Genomic DNA, 20,373 nt, shown 5'->3' on the forward strand with positions numbered 1-20,373 from the left:
CTCTTTTCTCTGTCTCTCTCTCTGTGTCTCTCTCTCCACTCAAGTCTTCATGGGTATGCTTAACTGTTTACATGTTTTATCCCTATCTGGTGGAATGTGTACTTCTTGAAGACTAGGACTGTTTTTGTTTTGTCTTTGTACATGCTTGTTGGGTTGGATTAGATTGGAAAGGATGATGTAACAGAAGTGACTGAAATAAGAGGCAGGAAAACTGGGATTTAGTCATTTATCTGCTACGAACTTGCTAAGTGACTTTGAGCAAGTGATCAAAGTAAAGACACCCTGGGCCTCAGTATCCTCATCTGACACATTTGAACTAAATGAAGCTCTGTCCAATGCTTAACATTCTGTGATTCTGTGCACAGTGGGGATTCATTCCATCAGTGAGTGCTGTTTGACTGAGATTAAGCGTTTTCTGCTCTTTGCAGCACGGGACTATGATCATTCCTAATAATGAGATGATGGGATACAGTTGGGTCAGACATCTAATCATTGAAACACTGGTTACAAAATACATTGCAGAGGGGCAGCTAGAGTTGCCCCTGGTAATAGAAAAAGCAATTCCTTCTTCCCACTGTGAATGCAGAGACTAGAAGAGAGAAGAATTTATCTAACCAAAATTGCTTCTGAAGCCTAGGTCCTGCTCTGGGTGGCCTCCTCGTTCACGCTCTTCATCACATGTAGCTAACCCTCACAGCATCCCTGGGCTGGCCAAGAAAGAAAATGATGTTGTTGTTCAGTCATTATAGTTGATTTTAGTTGTGTCTAACTCTTCATGACTCCATTTAGGGTTTTCTTGGCAGATAGTGCAGTTGCTTGCCATTTCCTTCTCCAGCTCATTTCACAGATGAAGAACTGAGGCAAACAGGGCCAAATGACTTGCCCAGGGTCACACAGCTATTAAGTATCTGAAGTTAAATTTGAACTCAAGATGACTCGAGGCCCAGCTCTCTGTCCACTCTGCTACCTAGGGGCCAAGGAAAGAAAAATATCAATTTACTATTATGTAGCATTTTACTTTTACAAAGCATTTTGTCTATGTTATTTCGTTGAGTCCTGCAGCAATCCTATGAAGGAGGAAGAACAAGTATGAGCCCCATTTTAGAGATGAGAAAACTGAGGTTCAAAAAGTTTAAATGACTTACCTAAGGTCACACAAGTACCAATACATGATGATGTGGGAACATGAACCCAGATCTCCTAAACTATACAGTTTAGTGTCCTTTCCACTATAGCATGTTGATTCTTTCTAACTCACTCAGAGAGATTCCTATTGATCAATCACAAGCAATTATGAAGTTCCTCACATTTACCAAGAACTGTGCCAAATGCTGGGTAGGCCCTCAAGGAATTTACATTTTACTAGGAAACTGCAACATGTGCACAGCTTAATAGGTGTATTTCTAGAGGAGGGGTGTGTGAGTGCATGTGTGCATGCATGTGTGTGTGCATGTATATGTGTATTTTTTAAGAGAGATTGTATATGTCTGGTCAAAAATTCAATTTCTGGACAAACTCTCCTTGTTTACACTGAATTCCACTATAATCTGTATTTAAATATCACCTCTGACACATGTTGCCTGTGTAACCCTGGATAAATCACTTCTTTTCTCAGTACTCTGAGTTCCCCGCTAAGACTCCATGGGCCACAGACAGTGGTGACTGGCATTGGGAGAGGGAGTTTCCTATTCTACCCTGTTCATTATCTTGTACACATACTCTAGGAACAGGCATTCAAGTGACAGCATGGTACAGTAGAAACTGGATTGAATGTAGGGTCAGAGGTTGTTGTTATTATTTAGTTGTTTTCAGTCGTATCTGACTCTTTGTGACCCCATTTGGGATTTTCTCGGCAAAGATCCTGGAGGGCTTTGCCATTTCCTTCTCCAGCCCATTTTACAGATGAAGAAACTGAGGCAAACAGGGTTAAGTGACCTGCCCAGGTTCATATAGCTAGTAAGTGTCTGAGGTCAGATTTGAACTCGGGTCTTCCTGACTCTAGACCCAGCACTCTATCAGCTACACAGAGATCCTGGATTCAGATCTTGCCTCTGATAATAGCTGTGTGATATTGATCAAGTAATTTCATTTCCCTGGGCTTCTCACCCTCTGCTGGGCTGAGCAGATACTGAAGCTAAAGGACTAGTTCTACTACCAGGCAGAGGGTCTCCTTCCTCTGCTGAAATAAAATTTTGACGGCCTTTACCCTTTACTTGTACCACGCACAACAATAACAACAACATTTCAGAATTAAAATTGAATAGCTTATGTATATGTAATTGCATTTAATAGGAGCTGAAACACTTGGAGATACATGTAAAAAGCCAAATGAAAGACTGGCTGGAATAAGTAGCTATTAGATGAACTTAGCTAGTGTAATGAGTAAGGCCACCAAGGCTGCTCATGGCTTGGGAGTTGGAGCCTGGATCCACAGGTATTAAAAGCTGCCGACTCTGAATCTAAAAATGGTCTCTTTTTAGATCACAGTTTCAGCCTACATTGAATATAATTGCACGTCTCCTTATACTTTGTGATCATAATGAGATATTATGTTTGGAAAAACAGCAAAAATGTGGATTTTTCCATTTTAAAAAAATTACACTTTTCTGACCTCATGGCTACATTACAGAGCACTTCTATTCTTTATTGAAGGTCTCCCCTCCAAACCAGGTCATAATAGTTTAATTCTTTTGGGAAAAATATCTTAGGTCTACCCTCCTCTCAAGATGGCAAAGTACATTCATACAACATAAAACATTCTTCGGGGTTTGGGGTGGGGGAGGGGTTGTGTGTTTTTAAATTCAGAGCTTTAAAATTTTAAAACTGGAATAGAGCTTTAGAGGGCATTGGATCCAGCCCCTTCACTCTACAGATAAGGAAACTGAGGCTCAAAAAGGAAGAATGCATTTCCTCAGATCATACAGTGTACACATCAAGTACAGAACTATGGTTGGAAACCAGGTCTCTAGCCTCCTAGCTGAATGTTCTTTCCACACAGGCTGCCTCCGCCCTCTGCCCATCTGTGAAGGAAGTCTGTTCTATGACTCTGGTTGATGCAAAGCCTGTAGGCACACACAGATGCACACACACACACACACACGCCCTCATTTCATGGCTAAGGAATGTATGTATGTATATTCCATGGAGTTGACAGATAATGGAGTAGACAGAGGAAGACCAGTGGCAGGGCTGATAAAGGAGAGCTCTCATGTCCCATTCTCTTAGATATGTCATGAACACATGAAGAAAATCACTAGGTACCTGGGGAGGAGGGAAATAGGGTATGGGAGAGGGAACGTCTCCCTCCGCAGGAACAAGGCACTGTCTGGGCAAAGACCCACCTATAAAAAGCACAGATCCAAAGGGGAGCTATGAAAAAACAGTTCCCACCACACTCCTTTGAAGAGGGTATAGGTCCACAGATACAGTATATGGAAACATTAGAGAATTTGGTTTGGGGATATTAAGATAGATAATGCTTCTATTTGGGCTTCAAGTTGGCTCTGCTTATTTCCAACTATTCCTTTGGAAAGAAATCTTTGATATTTCTAGAAAAGATAATCTGGTCTGATTTTTAACAACTTATAAAATTACATGTTAAAATTATCATCTTGCTTAAGAAAAAAAGAGTGGCATATCTCTTTCATTGCCCTTAAAATAATCTCCATCTCTAAATAAGGTCTTACTTGCCACATGGGGTCATATATTACCAATGCCTCCCTGATTGAGAAAAAAAAAATGAACATGAATTCTAACTCATGGACAGAAAAACTTTAATGTAGCTGAAAAAGGCCAACAAGAAATCTGTGAATCTGTTAGTTGGGGGCCAATTTAATTCCATAAGCATTTGTTGAACACCTTGTATATTCAATGTACAACACTGGGCACTAGGAATACCAAGACAAAACAAAAACAGTCCTTACCCTTGGGGAATTTTCATTCTTCTGGGAGGATGCAATTTGTAAGCAGATATGTATGTACATTGTTATTTGAGGAGAAAGCACTAATAGCTAGAGAGCTCAGGAAAACATTCCCCTCAGAGGTACACCTCCCTCCAGTTGAGCCTTGAAGGGCTCTGGAGATTATAAAGGGCAGAGATAAGAAGAGAGATTATTCAAAGCCTGGGTAAAGCCTATTTAAAGGCTCCAAGATGAGTTTGGAGAAGAGCAAGTGGGCTAACTGGGCTGGAACAGCAAGCATATGAATGAGAATAATGTGAAATAAATCTAAAAAGGTAAACTGGTTCCAGATCATGAAGGACTCTTATCCTATATATTATCCTAGAGAGAAGGGGAGCCACTAGAGGTTATTGAGCAGAGGACCAACATAGAATTGTGTTTGGGGAACATAAATGTTGACAGCAGTGTGGAAGATGGGTTGGAGAAAAAAGATACAAGAAACCAGGAGTCCACTAAGGAGATTGATGCAATATGCAGACAAAAGGGGATGCGGAGATAGGCACATAGGGGCTAGATGAAAGCCAGTTTGATGAAATAATTGTGGAGTCAGAAGGAATAATTCTTTTTTTTTTTTTAAAGCAATCAGGGTTAAGCAGTTTGCTCAAGGTTACACGGCCAGTTATTACTGGGTGTGGTGCTGAGTATCTGAGCCCGGATTTGATCCACGTCATCCCGACACTGGAGCCGGTGCTCTTACTCGCTGAGCCACCTGACCGCCCTAAGGAATAATTCTTAGTATGTGAATAAGGAATAAGGAACGGGAGAAAAAATGGGAGAAAAGAAAGAATCAAGGGTGTCTCTAACTAAGCTTGTGAACCTAGGTTACTGGAAGCATGGTGTTGTCCACAGCAGAAACAGAGTGGTTTGGAAGAGGAGAGGAAGAGCATTGGGTGGATAGATAATGAATTCTATTTTGAATACATTGTTTTTGAGATGCCTACATTACATAAAGTTGGACATGTTCAAAAGTCAGTCAGTCAGCACACATTTATTAAGTGCCTACTGTATGCCAAAGCATTGTGCTAAGTGCTTAACACATAAGACAAATTCATTATGCTTAAAGAAATCATAGATAACAAAACAATGTCAATATTAAATATGTATTCCAATAGTGTAGTGCCTAAATTATAAAGAAAAAATTAACTACATGATAACAAAAAACTAAACCATAGATAACTACACAATAATAAGAAGGAGACTTTAATTTCTTCTCTCTAACAGAAAGATAAAGGGGAAAACATGTAATTGAACAAACTATTAGAGGATTTAGAGCTAAAAGAATTGTGGTGTCTTCCGAATGGAAGCATATTTCCTAGTACCACATGGCCCTTTTATAAATATTCACAATCTATTAGAACACAGAGAAATTGAAAATAAATATGAAAAGTTAGGGTGCATACATATCCTTTATGGTCCAAATTACAATAAAAATAGTAATCATTTGATAAAGGCACAGGTCTGAATGGAGACTTAATAATGAAATACCAAACAACAGGTTGGTCAAAGAGCAAATTATAGAAACAATAATTATGTTATAGAGCGTGATAATGATATGACAGCAAACTCAAATTTCTGTGATGGAGCTAAATTAGTCCTTAGAGAAAAAAATATATCACTAAAATAAGCATTTTTTTTTTTACAATTTTAACTCAAAAATAATCCCAAATAAGCAGAAAATAGGAAATCTTAAAAATTGGAGAAAGAGATAAATTAGAAACCATAAGGACTATAGAACTGATAAATAAAAGTGAAAGCTCATTCCTTACAGCTATATGATTAAAAAGAAAAGGGCAGATAATCAAATCAAAATAAGGAATAAAAAAGGTGAAATCACAGAAAAGCTCAAAAGAAATAAAAATTATTTTTCTACTATGAACAATTATATGCCAGCAAAACTAAAACACACAAAAGAAATAAAGGACTTCCTTCAAAAATATGAAGTAGCCAAACTAACAGAACACCAAACAGAGATCTTCAATAATATAGTCTCAGAAAAAGAAATTGAAGGATCTATCAAAGAAAAAAAATCTCCTGTTCCTGATGGATTTACAGGAAAATTCTACCAAATTTTTAAACAACAATCAATACTACATAATAATTATCAGTGCTACATACTTAATATCAATGCTACATAAATTATTCTCAAAAACTGATAAAGTAAGTAGTAATGAAAATCCTTTTATGAAGCTAATAGAATCCTAAAAACTAAACCAGGGAAGGATATGGCAAAGAAGATCTATAGACCAATATCACAAGTAAATGTAAAGCCATAAATTTTCAGTAGAATCCTGTCAAACGGACTATAGCAATTTATCCAAGAAATCATTTATTTTGACCAAATTTGATTTATACTAGTGATAAGGAATATTCAACACTAGGAAAATAATCAATTTATTAAAAACAAAAATATCCAAATATCGGATTTTCTCATTAAATGCAGAAAAAGCCTTTGACAAAGAATATTTATGCTTTAAAAAACTAATAAAAGTATAAGCATAGAGGGGTCTTCTTAAATATTATAAAAAGGATCCATCGAAAATTAAAAGCAAGCATTATATGTAATGATATATATAGTCAATCAATCATAAGTCACCTATTGTGTGGAGACACTGTACTAAGTGCTGGAGATATAAAGGGAAAAGGCAGTTCCTACTTTCAAGAAGCTCAAAGTCATAGGAATAGCTAGCTGCCCAGTAAGACAGTCCCAGCTCTGTGATTGTTTAAGGGATCCTAACTGAAAGTAATTGTAGGACTTTAAATTTCCCTATTGAATTTCATCAATTCATAGTTGTATTTTATGAATGACAGCTTGCAAAGTGGAAAGAACACTGAATTCAGAGGCCTAGTTTCTTGCAGTCCCTAACGAGTTGTATGACCTTAGGGAAAATGAAATAACCTTTCTGGGTTTCATCTCCTTCACTTGTCAAATGAGGAGACTGAAAGATGATCTCTAAAGTCCTTTTTAATTCTGTGAATATATGTGATCATTTTGAAGCTTTATTGTTTCTTATGTTATTGGCTGTCTCTTGTGTCACCCAAGGATTATTTCTGATGCATTTCTTCATTCTTCAAAATGGTCATGGACACAAAGTGACCTTAGAGGTGATTCTCTCCAACCTTCTCCCGCTTGGCTGATGAGGAAATTGAGGCCCAGAGAGGTTAAGTGGTATGCCCACAGTCTGACAGACATGGAATTTAAGCCCAAGGCCCAAGTCCAGTATTCTTTACATTATATCATCCTGCTTTCATCTTTAACATGAAAAGGTTCATTAAATGATCTTAAACTTTCCTCTAACTTAAACTTTCCATGGTTTCAACACATTATTTTTCCTAGTAAGTTCTAGACTAGAGAGAACAGTCCTTACAATCTTTCACCTTCCTTACTATTGGGGAAGTGATCTTGCATTCAAAGCAGCCAACTCATACAGTAAATTAAACAAAGCACGTACTCTGTGAGCCATCACATCAATTCCCTTTACCACCATTTTGCTTGAGTTTCAAGCTATTAGGAACCCTTCTGGAAACTGTGTGTTTAAGGTAATCTCAAGGGAAAGTTTACTTTTTTTTTGTTTTGTTTTTTTTAGAAATTGTTCTTCCCCTTTCTCTACTACTACTGAATGTTAACAGTGAGCAAAGGTGTCAATCAATCACTCTAAGGTATCAATTAACCTGACTCTTCTATTCCTAGAAAACTCAGTTAAGATTAAACATAATCCTTCATATACCTCACAGATAATACTTGGTAGATTTGCTAGCTGGTGAACAAGTATGAAGTCACTTTATTCCCTCCTTCCCCCTGGACTCACTCTTCCCTTGGGACATGACTTTCTCTCCAACTATTCCCGTCTGGGGGATATAATTTTCTTTCATTCTCAGCAGAACAGCCAAAGGAATTTTGCCTATTTCATCCCAGTGGGCACTGGCTGAAGCAATTACTGACTCCCTTTAACCCCAGGGGAATCACCCCAGTGAATGCAATGAGAAATTGTTAAAATAATCAATAAATTCTCTTCCTCTTTGAATGCAAAGCCCCAGCTAGCCAATATTGACAAAACAGTAAAGGCTCAGTCCCTTTCAGGTTCCCCAATTAGCCACCACTTAATGCTACATCCAACCACTGGTATGCATAATTAATCATGGTTTTAAAAGTAAATAAATTAAAATGAAATATAGTTATAAGATTCCAAACACCTGGGGCAGCTAGGTGGTGCAGTGAGTAGAGCACCGGCCTAGGAGTCAGGAGAACCTGAGTTCAAATTTGACCTCAGACACTTAACACTTACTAGTCATGTGACATTGGGCAAGTCACTTAACCCCAATTACCCTGCCTTCCCCCCTCCATAAAGAACAAAAAAATTTCAAAACACCTTAGTCAGCCACAAAGAGGAACAGGCAGGAGCTGTGAGGCCAGAGAGAAACTGAATAAGAAGCAAATGAGAAAAGGAGGACTTTTCTTCTGTAGGCTAGAATGAAGCTCCTCATTAACATATCTACTGCCTTTGCAGAAGTCACTGCCCTGCCTCACAAAGGGTCCTTGCATGCTTGTCTTGGAGTGCTCTGCTACAATCACCAAAGCTGTCTTCCTTTCACCATTGCACTCCAGTGCAAGGTCAGTTCTCATGTGGGTCTGTGTTCTTTGCATGACCATCCCAAACCTGACTCATGCCTTTTATGACTGACTGCCTTGCCACTTTAGCAAACCTCAAGGCCCTCGAGTTCCCTCAAGGCCATAACTTCTCTCCCAACCTCAACCAAGGGAATTTCCTTATACCCTCAGAAACTATTAAGAACTGGAAGAAATTGAAGACAAAAGTACCTGTACCCCATTCATCTCTGACCTCTATTCCCAGCAATCTCTGTCACCCCACAACGTTTCTCACCTGTTTCCATGGTGATAATCCTCAAATAAACTACTTGAGACACAGAAAAGAAAGCTCTCACTACCAAAGGCCTAGGCTCTTCCAAATAGTTCAACATCAGAAATGAAATGGTTTTATACGTAGAAATGACCCGAAGGAAGAAGTATTGCCATATGCCTTGCTGCCAATATCCTAAGAACCACTCAACTTTTCCATGTGCCCTAAGGCTGAAACTTTCTATATCCTTATCTCCCCCTATTAGAATATGAGCTCTTTAAGAAAAGGAACTCTCTGGCTTTTCTTTTTGTATCCCTTTTCTGTATTTTTTTTCCTCTTATAAGGTACAGTGCTTTGCATATAGTAAGTATTTGACAAATGTTTTTTTCATTTACTCAGGCATTTAATTGTGCTTCACTCTGCCCTGGCCAGAACATTTTTGGAATGTTGTAAGTAGGTCTGGGATCCATACTTTTGGAAGGACATTGACAAGCTGGAGAGCATACAGAGGGAAGTGACTAAGACAGCCAAGAGCCAAGATCATGCCGTGCGATGATCACTTAAAGGAGTTAGGAAACCAAACAGATGTACCTCAGGAAGAGCTCCCCTCCCCCATAAAACATCTGGTCTTTTGCAGCATCTCTAAACTGCTCTGATTCATGAAATAATAACAGACCCAGAAGATTCACTTATAAAATTGGTGAAAGCTTAATTGAAGATATGCTGAGCTTTAGCATCTCATAGGACAAGTATAGGAAGCCAGAGTGGCACAGTGGAGAGGGTGCTGGATTTTAATATATTAAAATTTTCCACTTGCTATGTCACCTTGGGCAGAGTCACTTGACTTTCCTGGCCTCAATTTTTTTTCATCTATAAAATAAAGGAGTTGGATTATGACTTCTGAGGTCCTTTGCAGTTCTGAATCTATGAACGCTATGAAATGTGAATACGGAGCCTGGAGAACAGAAGACTTAGAGGGGCCATGATAGCTGTCTTTGGCTGTACCAAGGTATATCTTCTACTCTGTTTCCATCTCTGCTTCTCAGAAACTTGGACTTCCATCAAGGCTCAATTTAGGTGCCAACCTCTGAGAAGCGGTCTGTGATTCCACAATTGTTCACACTCTCTCCCAGATCAAGTTGCCTTGTGTTATCCTTATTTATGTGCATATTATTTCCCACTCACCCAATCGAAGTAAAATGTAAATTTCACAAGGGCAGGGAGTCTTTCATTCTTTCCTAGCAAGATGCATTGCACATAGGAAGTGTATAATCACTGTTTCTAAAATTGAATGCAGCAATAGAATGTGTTGTAAGAATCACCATCAACTTTATAATCCCTGAACCTAGCACGTACAAGGCACTTATTTTTTTTAACTGAGCAGTAAAAAGTGTTATAAAAAAATAAAATTAAGTCAAGAATTATTTAACAAATATATACATGTAATAAATAATACATATTGTGTGCCAGATATTGTTCTAAGGACTGGAAATATAAATATATGCAGAAATAAAGGCAGTCCCCTCCCTCAAGGAGCTTACATTCTACTAGAGGAAGATATATAAAAGGAATCTGAAAGCTGAAAGAAATAGGGAGGGTCAGGACAGAGTGGTAAGGGGAAAGGGCAGAGGAAATATAGTGGAGAACATCTAGAGAGTCAGCAATGGATAGGGAAAAGAATAAAGATATGGCTGACCCAAGGACTTTCCTTAAAAATGGAGATTCTGGGAGGAACTGATCAATCAGAGGAAAGGGCAGAGTATTTCTCCAGTAGTGAGAAAGCCAGATTTGAAGTAAACATCCAGGGTGAGTATCATGAGTACCTTTATATTTCCAATGTCTTGAACCTAGTACACACTTAAAGTTTGTTTACTTGAATAGTAGTAGAATATATTACAAGAATCGTGACCTTTGTAATCCACAGTGCCTTGCACATAATAAGAATTAAATGAATTCCTGTTGAACCAAACCATAATTTAATGGCTGCCAGTGGTTTTAAGTGGCTTCTACTTACTGTGTGCTCATGAGTCTGAAATAATTTCTCATTTCCCTTTTCCATCAAAGGCACTGTTCAGTTTCTCCAGTGGCAGCACATTTTCCTACTAAGTTTTGTCTCTTACTCTAATACAGAGACAACCCTTCCATGGAATTTAACCTCAAGACTCACGTGGATTCCAGGGATCTGAAGGCAGCCATAGAGAAAATTTCCCAGAAAGGCGGGCTTTCCAATGTGGGTATGTGGTCTATGGTTAGTGTAATTGCAACTTTCTACCAGGGAAACAGGAAGAAATTTTCCTCTTTTAGTTTCCTTTTGTTCTTCAGTACAGGAGATGATAGAGGGAAGGAGGACGTTCAGGTAGTAGAATGAAATAGTAATTCATAAAGGAATCATTCCCTTCCTGCCCCCATCATTGATCCAAATATATCTCCTTTAATTCTAAATTTTGACCATGACTTCAGTAGATCAGTGCACGTGTCATTTTGATGTATATTCCATAGTGCTCAAATACCCCTGGTTCCACCCAGCATGATCTTCAGAAGAAAGGATTTGGGATTAGTTGTTGTATTTCAGTTTCTGATTGTTTCAAAAGTTTAGCAATATTTGTCCCCAACAAACTTAATCCTTTTGCCATTCCATCCACTGACTATCCTCGGCCTCCATTGTCCTGGGCTGATTCTAGGCCCTACAACTTCCTCTGAATTTACCTCACAGGAAGGTACCAGGTGAATATTCTGGTACTGATAAATTTTTACAACTACAGGGAAATCTCATTCCCTCCAACTTCGATAATTCTGTATTTGTAACAATTTGGACACAGGCTAGGAAAAAAGAGATAAGTCTGGAAGAGTGTGAAGACTAGACGTCAGGAGCCTGGGGCTTGGGGACTGGCTTTGTCCCTAAGTAGCTGTGGGACTTTGGACAAGTGCTTTCACTGCTTTGGGTCTCAGTGTCCTTGTTTGTTAGGTGAGGAAGTTGAGCTAAGTCATCTCAAAGGAGCCTTCTAACTTTTACATCCTATGATTTAATAGCCAGGAGAAAGATTCCCCGGCTAGTTTGATCCTCATCAATTGGCTTTTAATGTGCCTAGAATTATAGAATGTCTACTAGAGGGAGCTTTAGAAAGCTGGTCTACACTTTTCATTTTACTAATAAGCAAACTGAGGCCTAGAGATGGGAAGATTTAGAAAGCTAAATAGGCTTTAGGTCTGACAAGGACTCTCCTGCCACCACTTCTCGATTAATTCCAAATGAGTAAGTTTTCAACCTGTTGCTTGGATACATTAAGGATCTGTGGTGTTGTCAACAGGAGGAATTCCACTACCTATCGCAGATCAACTTTGCTTAGAAACTCCCAAAGAGTTTCTTGGATTCGCAATGAAATGATTTACACAGAGTTATACAGCTAGTTAGCATCAGAGATAGAATTTAAACCCTGGTATTCCTAACCACAAGCCAAACTCTCTATTCACTATTCCATGTTCCTTTGATTACTGTTTGTAAAAGTTCTTTATACAAACCACTGCTTCCTTATATGAGATAATAATTATAAAGCACTTAGCACAATACCTGACACATAGTAAACACTGGATACATGTTAGTTATCATCATCATGATTATTGTTATTATATTTTATTATAATCATTACAGGGCGAGCACTTTCTTTTGTTACCAAAAGCTTCTTTTCCAATGCCAATGGAAACAGAGGAGGAGCTCCCAATGTGGCCATAGTGATGGTGGATGGTTGGCCCACAGATAAGGTGGAGGAGGCTTCAAGACTCGCCAGAGAATCTGGAATCAATATTTTTTTCATCACCATTGAAGGTGCTGTTGAAAATGAGAAGCAGAATGTGATAGAACCCAACTTTGTGAACAAGGTATTTGCCCAGAAAATAAATCTCATGTAGTTGTGTACTTCTACCAGGAATAATGGGGCTTAGTATTTTGCTTCAGTTACTGAGGCACACATGTTGAATTAGATGCAACTCTGATAATTTAGTCTTTTTGGGGGGAGGGTATTTTTGGAGGGTAGAGGGCAGGGCAATTGGGGTTAAGTGACTTGCCCAAGGTCACATGGCTAGTAAGTGTTAAGTGTCTGAGGCTGAATTTCAACTCAGGTCCTCTTGACTCCAGGACTGGTGATCTATTCACTGCACCACCTAGCTGCCCCATAATTTGGTCTTCTCAGGAAGTTATATTCTACAAAATAAACTCACAAACACTTCATATATAGAAGAATAGTCCTTATTTGGAATAGAATGGAGCAGAGAGGCCAAAGAGGAATGTTCAAATGTGGACACATAGACTTTCTATTGAGATCAAGGCCTCTCTAGGGTATACACACTCCAGGGTACCCAGTGTCTTCCATATAATGGGTAGTAGAATCTAAAAAAGGTGCACACCAATAAGACAAATGCATGTTAGGTGAAAATTATATTGGTAAAGAAATCCATATATACATGAGTTTTTTATTATTAATCACAGTTTGTATTTATATAGTGTTTTCATCATTCAGTCAATTCATGGCAGCTGGGTGGCACAGTGGGTAGAGGGTTGGACTTAGTATCAGGAAGATCTGGGTTCAAATCCTGCCTTAGACGCTTACTAGTTGTGTGATGAATAAATCTCTCAGCCTGTTTTCACATGTTCAAAATAGCTCCCAAGGTTGTTATAAGGATCAAATGAAGTAACATGTAAAACAATTTGCAAGTGTTGAAGCAAGTAGCTATTACTATTATTTATTAAGCACTTACTGTCCACCAGGTCCTGCTTTAAGTTCTAGGAATACAAAGACAAAAACAAACTATCCTGCCCTATGGGAACTAATGGATTATCTAGGAAAAGAACCCATGCACATAACAGTAAATTCTAAGATATATATGTGTGTGTGTGTGTATATATATATATATATGTATATATATATATACGCAAATGCACATCCATATATATACATACATGCATACATACATATGTGAGTGTATATAGATAGATAGATGAAAAATCTGGAGGCAAGGAGGGAGTTGCTTCTTGGCATGGGAGATAGCCTGTGCAAAGATATGGAGATGACAGATAGGACTTCATTTTCAAGGAACAGCATGTAGGCCATTTTGGTTACAATATAGGGTATTTGAAGGGAAGTTATATGAAATATACTTGGAAAGGCAAGTTGAAGCCAGATTATGAAGGGCTTAAAATGCCTACCAGAACAGTCTATATTTTATCACTCAGCAGGGAAGTGACATATTTAGTGTTATGCTTCAAGTAATATCATTAGCCCCTATGCATAGGGTAGATTGGAGTGGGGAGAGATATGAGGAGGGGAGACCAATTAGGAGGCTATTGCATTGTCTTGCTCTGAGGCAAATAGTGCAAGGACTGTTGTTCCCATAGAAGAAAATAGATGAAGTAAAAGATGAATAGAAGAAAACAGATGCTCAGCCAGATTAATGGTTTATCCACCATCACAAAACTATTTGGTGTCAGAATGTGGATTCAGAACCAGATCTTCCAACTCTATGGTCACTACTTTTTCTAACTCCAACACAACCCCCTCATAGTACCTATTAGGGGAAGTTCCAAATAACTCCCAAAGAGATTAATATTCAATGAAATTATCAGTAGGCTAGCTGACCTTCTTACAGACCAGGAAGAAATGTTCCTTCAGAAGAATGTTTCTTAGATAGCATTCCTCCATAACATCTTGATAGCTCACACTTATATAGCACTTTACCCTACAAAGTACTTTATGCAAATGATCTTATTGGTTCTCACAAAAAAAAATGTGTGCAGTATTTTCTTTATATTATAGCTATAACCCCAGTCCCAAAGCCCATAGGTATGGAATTTTCTCCTTATTGATAAAGATGAATGCCCTTCCCAGGCTCTGACATTCACCAATCCCCTTCAGGAGTCTTCAATTAGCAGGTGGCTTCAGGTACTACTGACTTCCCACTTCAAAGGGGAAGATGGAAAAGGTCAATCCCACTTCAAGTAGTTGCAGGAAAAGACTCTTGGAATACATGAGAAGAACTGACATTCTCCATCATGTCCCTAACACCAGCTGCTACACTAGAGACTTCCTGGAGTTTTTCCCTCTGGTAAGATCTAGAACTCTTATCTCGCTACCAATGGGATTGATCCTTCATTCTGCACTGCCTTGTTTGTATTCTCTTGTGTATACCTTCTCTAATTTCTGTTTTGCTAAGATTTGGATAAACAGGTTTCTTTGTCATTCACCATTTGTGTTCATTGGAACTGGTATTTGGTGGGAAAAGGGTCAGACCGCCTTGGATATAGAATATAAAACCCCACTTCTCCCAATGAGACAAAGAGATCAGAAGTTAGATTAAACACTATCATAGCCCCCTTGACTAATAATATTTAAAGGAGAAGCTAGATAAAGTACCTTGGTATCCCCTCTCTCTGAGGAGAGCAAAGTGGCCTCTGACCCCTAACTTCCTGTTTCTCCTTCTGGCAGGAATCAGAGTCTCCCTCAGATAAAGGTAGGAGGACCAGACTAGAATTGTGTCTATCTTCTCCCTTAAGTATTAGTCTAGAAGGATATGATAGGGTTCAATCAAACTTCTGATCTCTTTGTCATTAAGGGGGGAGAGAACCCCAAGCTCTATATCCAAGGCTTGACCCTTTTCCCACCAAATAGCAGTTCCACAATTAACACAAATGGTGAATAGCAAAGAAACCCATTTATCCAAATTAAAGCAAAACAGAAATCAGAGAAGGTATACCTAGGAAGTGAAGGGGCTTTCCCATTGGGAGTGAGATAGCTCAGCTCAACCAAGAGAAAAGGTTTTTCCCGAGGGAAAAACTCCATGAAGTCTCTAGTCTAGCAAGCTGGAGATAGGGACATGATGGAGACTGCCAGCTCTTCTCATGTTTTTCCAGAGTCTTCAGTAACCTGAAGTAGGGTTGGCCTCTTCCATCTTATCTCTTGAAACAGGAGGTCAGAAGTACCCAAATAGACTTAACAAGTCCTGACATACATTTGAAGCTTTAAGATTCCCAAAGGGGACTGGTGAAAGCTGGAGCCCTCCTACTCTCACCAACTCTGCCCACTCCCTCACACAGGGCAGGACATTGCATCGCCACCCATAAGGACTTTCCACCCATAAGGACTCATATTATGGGCTTTGGGACAAGAATTAGATAGATGGGGAAACTGAGGCTCAGAGAGGACTTGCTTAAAGCATCTGGGATTAAGATTGATGAAGGATTAGACATCTTGGTTGGAAGAGATAGGAAGATACTTTTGGAGACTGAATCATTGTTCATACACTGTAATGGATAGCCAGGAGAGAAGAGGTGTCTGGTAGAGAAAGAAGTTCACGGAGCTGGGGAGGAGTGGTGGTGCCAGCAAGCAAGGAGGCTAAAGGAAAAAGTGTAGAAGAGAAAGATGGGACACATGAGTCTCCCATTTCCTGGTGCCCAAGTATTGCTACCTGAGTGCCTGGCTGATTTGGCTCATGAGCTAGTGTCATTTAGGGTCATGAGCATCCTTGTGTGTCTTTCCAGGCTGTCTGCAGACAAAATGGCTTCTATTCCCTCAATGTGCTGAGCTGGTTCAGCCTCCACAAGATTGTGCAACCCCTGGTAAAGCGGGTCTGTGACACCAATCGCCTGGCCTGCAGCAAGACCTGCTTAAACTCAGCCGACATTGGCTTCGTCATTGATGGCTCCAGCAGTGTAGGGACAGGCAACTTCCGCACCCTCCTCCAGTTTGTTGCCAACCTCAGCAAAGAATTTGAGATTTCAGACACAGATACGCGCATAGGGGCTGTGCAGTACACCTACGAGCAGCGGCTGGAGTTTGGATTTGATAAGTACAGCACCAAGCAAGATATCCTGAATGCCATCAAGAGGGTCAACTACTGGAGTGGCGGGACCAGCACTGGAGCTGCAATCAACTATGCCTTGGAACATCTCTTCAAAAAATCCAAGCCCAACAAAAGAAAATTAATGATCCTCATCACAGACGGCAGGTCTTACGATGATGTACGAGTACCGGCCATGGCTGCTCATCAAAATGGTAAACTTTTGTTCTAGTCCTCTATCAATGAGGTAGTGAGAGGCAGCATGGCACGATGGAGAAATAGCTGACTCTGGATTCGAGTCCTGCCTCTGAAACTTATTGTCTGTATGGCAAATCACTTAACCTCTCATTGCTCTAGGCGACTCCCCTAGCCCAGCTAGGTGTTGCACTGGACAGAGTTCTGGGCCTGCAGTCAAGAAGAACTGAGTTCAGATCCAGCCTCAGACTCTTACTAGCTGTGTGAAGCTGGGCTCACTTTGTTTGCCTCATTTTCCTCATTTATAAAATGAGGGAAATAATAACACCTATCTCTGTATATTGTGAGTTTCAAATAAGATGATAATTTTAAAGCACTTAGCACAGTGCCTGACAAATAGTAAGCACTATATAAATGTGAACTATTACCATCATCAGTTGCAGAGAAAGTAGCAACCTGCGTTGCTAGAGAGACTTCCCTCACTGAGAAGTTGTCTACCAATGAAATCCTAAATCCAAACCCTAGCCCTGTGGGCTGTTATATGTCTGAGTTGTTAAACAAACCAACAAAATGAGAAAGGGAAGAGAAGACTCTAGGTTTGTATTTGTTGTCTCTGGCACCAATCAAAAGGAACAATATAGTGCACGATATGGCCATCAAGGGTGGGGAACCTGTGGCCTGGAGGCCACATGTGGCCCTCTAGGTCCTCAAGTGCAGTCCTTTGACTGAATCCAAACTTCCCAGAACAAAAGAGTGCGACATGTGGCCTTGAAGCTGCAGGTCCCCCACTGCTTACTAGACCATTTGGGCCTCTACAAGGCTGAAAGTGAATGGGGCAAGTGAGGTGAGGAGCCATAGCCAACCTTAATGTGCTTATTGGGGGAAAAGAATGAGTTCCCAAACATAAACACATTTGTGTGAACCTCACTGTCAATGTACATGGGCAGTGACATGCCAGTATTCTGGTTTGTGGGTTCATCAGTCTCTGATGACCCCCCCTCCCCGCCACTTTCCCCCCACTCCAGGATCTGCCTTCTGGGCCCAGAAGGGACCCAGACCTTCCTTGCCTTCAAATCCTAGAGACATGGAGTGTCAGACAATGGCTAGCATTTATCAAGAGTTCTAAGCATTAAAAAGGCATTGAATACGTTTCTCTCAACAAGCCTCTGAGCAAAAATTTTAAAAATGAATGTTAAAAATGTTCTTTAGGGGCGGCTAGGTGGCGCAGTGAATAAAGCACTGGCCCTGGAGTCAGGAGGACCTGAGTTCAAATACGGCCTCTGACACTTAAGACTTACTAGCCATGTAACCTTGGGCAAGTCACTTAACCCCAATTGCCCTACCTTCCCCCCAAAAAAGACAAAAAAAAGTTCTTTAAAGAGTACCAAAAAATATGGAAATGTATTTCACATGACTTCATATTTATAATGGATACAGCATTTCTTTTCTTCTCAGTGGAAGGAAGAGAATTTGGAACTCAAAACATTTTTTAAATTAACATTAAGAAGTCCATATATTATGGGTATTATTATCACCATATCACTCATGAAAAAGCTGATGCTTAGAGAGTTTAGGAAACTTGTCTGTGTTCAGTCAACAAATGATTGTCAGAGCAAGAATTCAAACCTGCGTCTCTCCCAATTGCAGGTCCAGTCCTTTCCCCCCATATGCCATACTACTCAAACTGAAAGGGACTTTAGAAACCAGGAAATTCAGCTCCTTTACAGATGAGGAAACTGAGGCACAGAGCTAGATACTAAAGAGGCAGTATGGGATAGGCAAAAGAATGGTAGGCAGAACATTGGGAGAGCAGAGTCTAGTCCTGGCTTTACCATCAACTGTGTGAATTTAAGCAAATTATCGCACCTCTGAAACTGTTCTCCCATCTGTAAAAGAAGGTGATTAGACTGGATCTGGTGTTCTTAACCTGTGGTCCATGAACTTTCCTTTTTAATATATTTATAATTATTCTTCAGTCTAATTGGTTTCCTTTAAAATCCCATGCATTTTATTTTATGTATTTAAAAACACTATTCTGAGGAGTCCGTAGGTTTTCCCAGACTGCCAAAGAGACACACAAAAAAAATGTCAAGAACAATGATGAAGTCCACATTGAGCTACAGAGAATAAAGATATTGGAGCTGAGCTAATAAACAGAGACTAATGGCTTGAATTCAGTTTCTGACTCCACCATTTACTAGCTATATAACAGTTAGTATGTAACCAAGGCAGCTGGTGTTACAAAAGAACGCAGGGCTTGGAGTCAGTAAGACCTCCTTAGCTGTGTTAAGTCTGGACAAGTCACAAAGCCTCGATTTCCCCATCTGTAGAACATGGCTAATAGCACCTATCTCACAGGGTTGTTGTGAAGATCAACATGCGTTAACATTCGTAAAGTGCTTCGCAAACCTTAAAGCTCTATATAAACGCCAGCTATTTTTTTTTTCTTTATCTTGAGGCAGTCAGGTAGTTCTGGATTCAGAGTAAAAAAGACATGAGTTCAAATTCAGCTTGGACACTTAGCTATGTTATCCTGGACAAGTCACTTAATCCCTATCTCAGTTTCCTCATCTGTAAAATGGAAATGATAGCAACACCTACCTCCCAGGGTTGTTGTGAGGATAAAATGAGTTATTATTTGTAAAAGGCTTTGCAAACCTTAAAGATCTGTATAAATACTAGCTACCATCATCATCATCATCATCATTAACTTTTGGGTTAACCTCGTTTATCCCATTTGTGCTGCTATAAAATGGGTTCATAAATTTAGAACTGTTGAGGTCATCTAGTCCAACCCTCTCATTTTACAGATGAAGAAACTGAGGCTCAGAGAGGTTAAGTAACAGCTACTCTCAATAGAGCTGGAATAGTGACATTTACCCTACCTACCTCCCAGAGCTATTTCAAAAAGCAAATGACAGAAGGCATGTCAAAGTGCTTTGTGACCTGAAGACTTTTGTAAGGTATCAATTAACCAATTCATAAGGGCATTAGGATTAGCTGGATCAGGGGGGAAAGCCTTCTTGAGTGCTAGGAGGGAAGGCAGTGATTATTCTCCCCTGAATATTATGGCATTGAGCAATTTAGCAGATACAGAGCTTCACAAAGGACTTAGCATGAGGAAAAGCAACCGCGTTGAGCTGAGCCAGTGGGAACAGGCTGTAGTCCCCTCCTAGAGTGATAGGGAAGGGGTTAGGAAGTAGGTGTTTGAATTCAAGGAGCTGAAGGTGAAGGGCTCCGTCTGCCCACTGCCCATTGCTTTTGTTGCCCAATGCTGAAAGGGCTGCTCTCAGTTCAGGATTGGTGGACCAAGCCTGGTAGTTTGCAGTAAGACTTGGGTATTGAACTAGGAGCTTATGGCAACAGCCAGGCCTGGATCACAACTGAGAAGAGGAGGAGGAAGAGGAAGACGAGAGGGAGATAAGGAGGAGGAAAGGGAGGAAGGAGGGGGAGGAACAGAAGGAAATAAGGAGAAGGAAGAGGAGAAGGAGGAGGGGGAGGGGAGCAAGAGAGGGAGGAGAAAGAGCAGGAAGGGG

General features: G+C 39.9%; 1 protein-coding gene across 1 annotated transcript in view; it reads left to right on the forward strand.

The window, feature by feature from the left end:
• VIT (vitrin) overlaps positions 1-20,373 on the forward strand; it is a 150,884-nt gene that overhangs the window by 119,737 nt on the left and 10,774 nt on the right. The window contains exons 12-14 of the mRNA XM_069072196.1: positions 10,946-11,049; positions 12,465-12,691; positions 16,344-16,857. Coding sequence (XP_068928297.1) covers positions 10,946-11,049; positions 12,465-12,691; positions 16,344-16,857 — 845 coding nt within the window. The remainder of the gene's footprint in view (positions 1-10,945; positions 11,050-12,464; positions 12,692-16,343; positions 16,858-20,373) is intronic.

This window comes from Petaurus breviceps, unplaced genomic scaffold (genome assembly GCF_028583685.1).
Source record: "Petaurus breviceps papuanus isolate PSGF00001 unplaced genomic scaffold, PetGlider_PUasm1.0 90845, whole genome shotgun sequence".
In the NCBI taxonomy this organism is placed as follows: domain Eukaryota; kingdom Metazoa; phylum Chordata; class Mammalia; order Diprotodontia; family Petauridae; genus Petaurus; species Petaurus breviceps.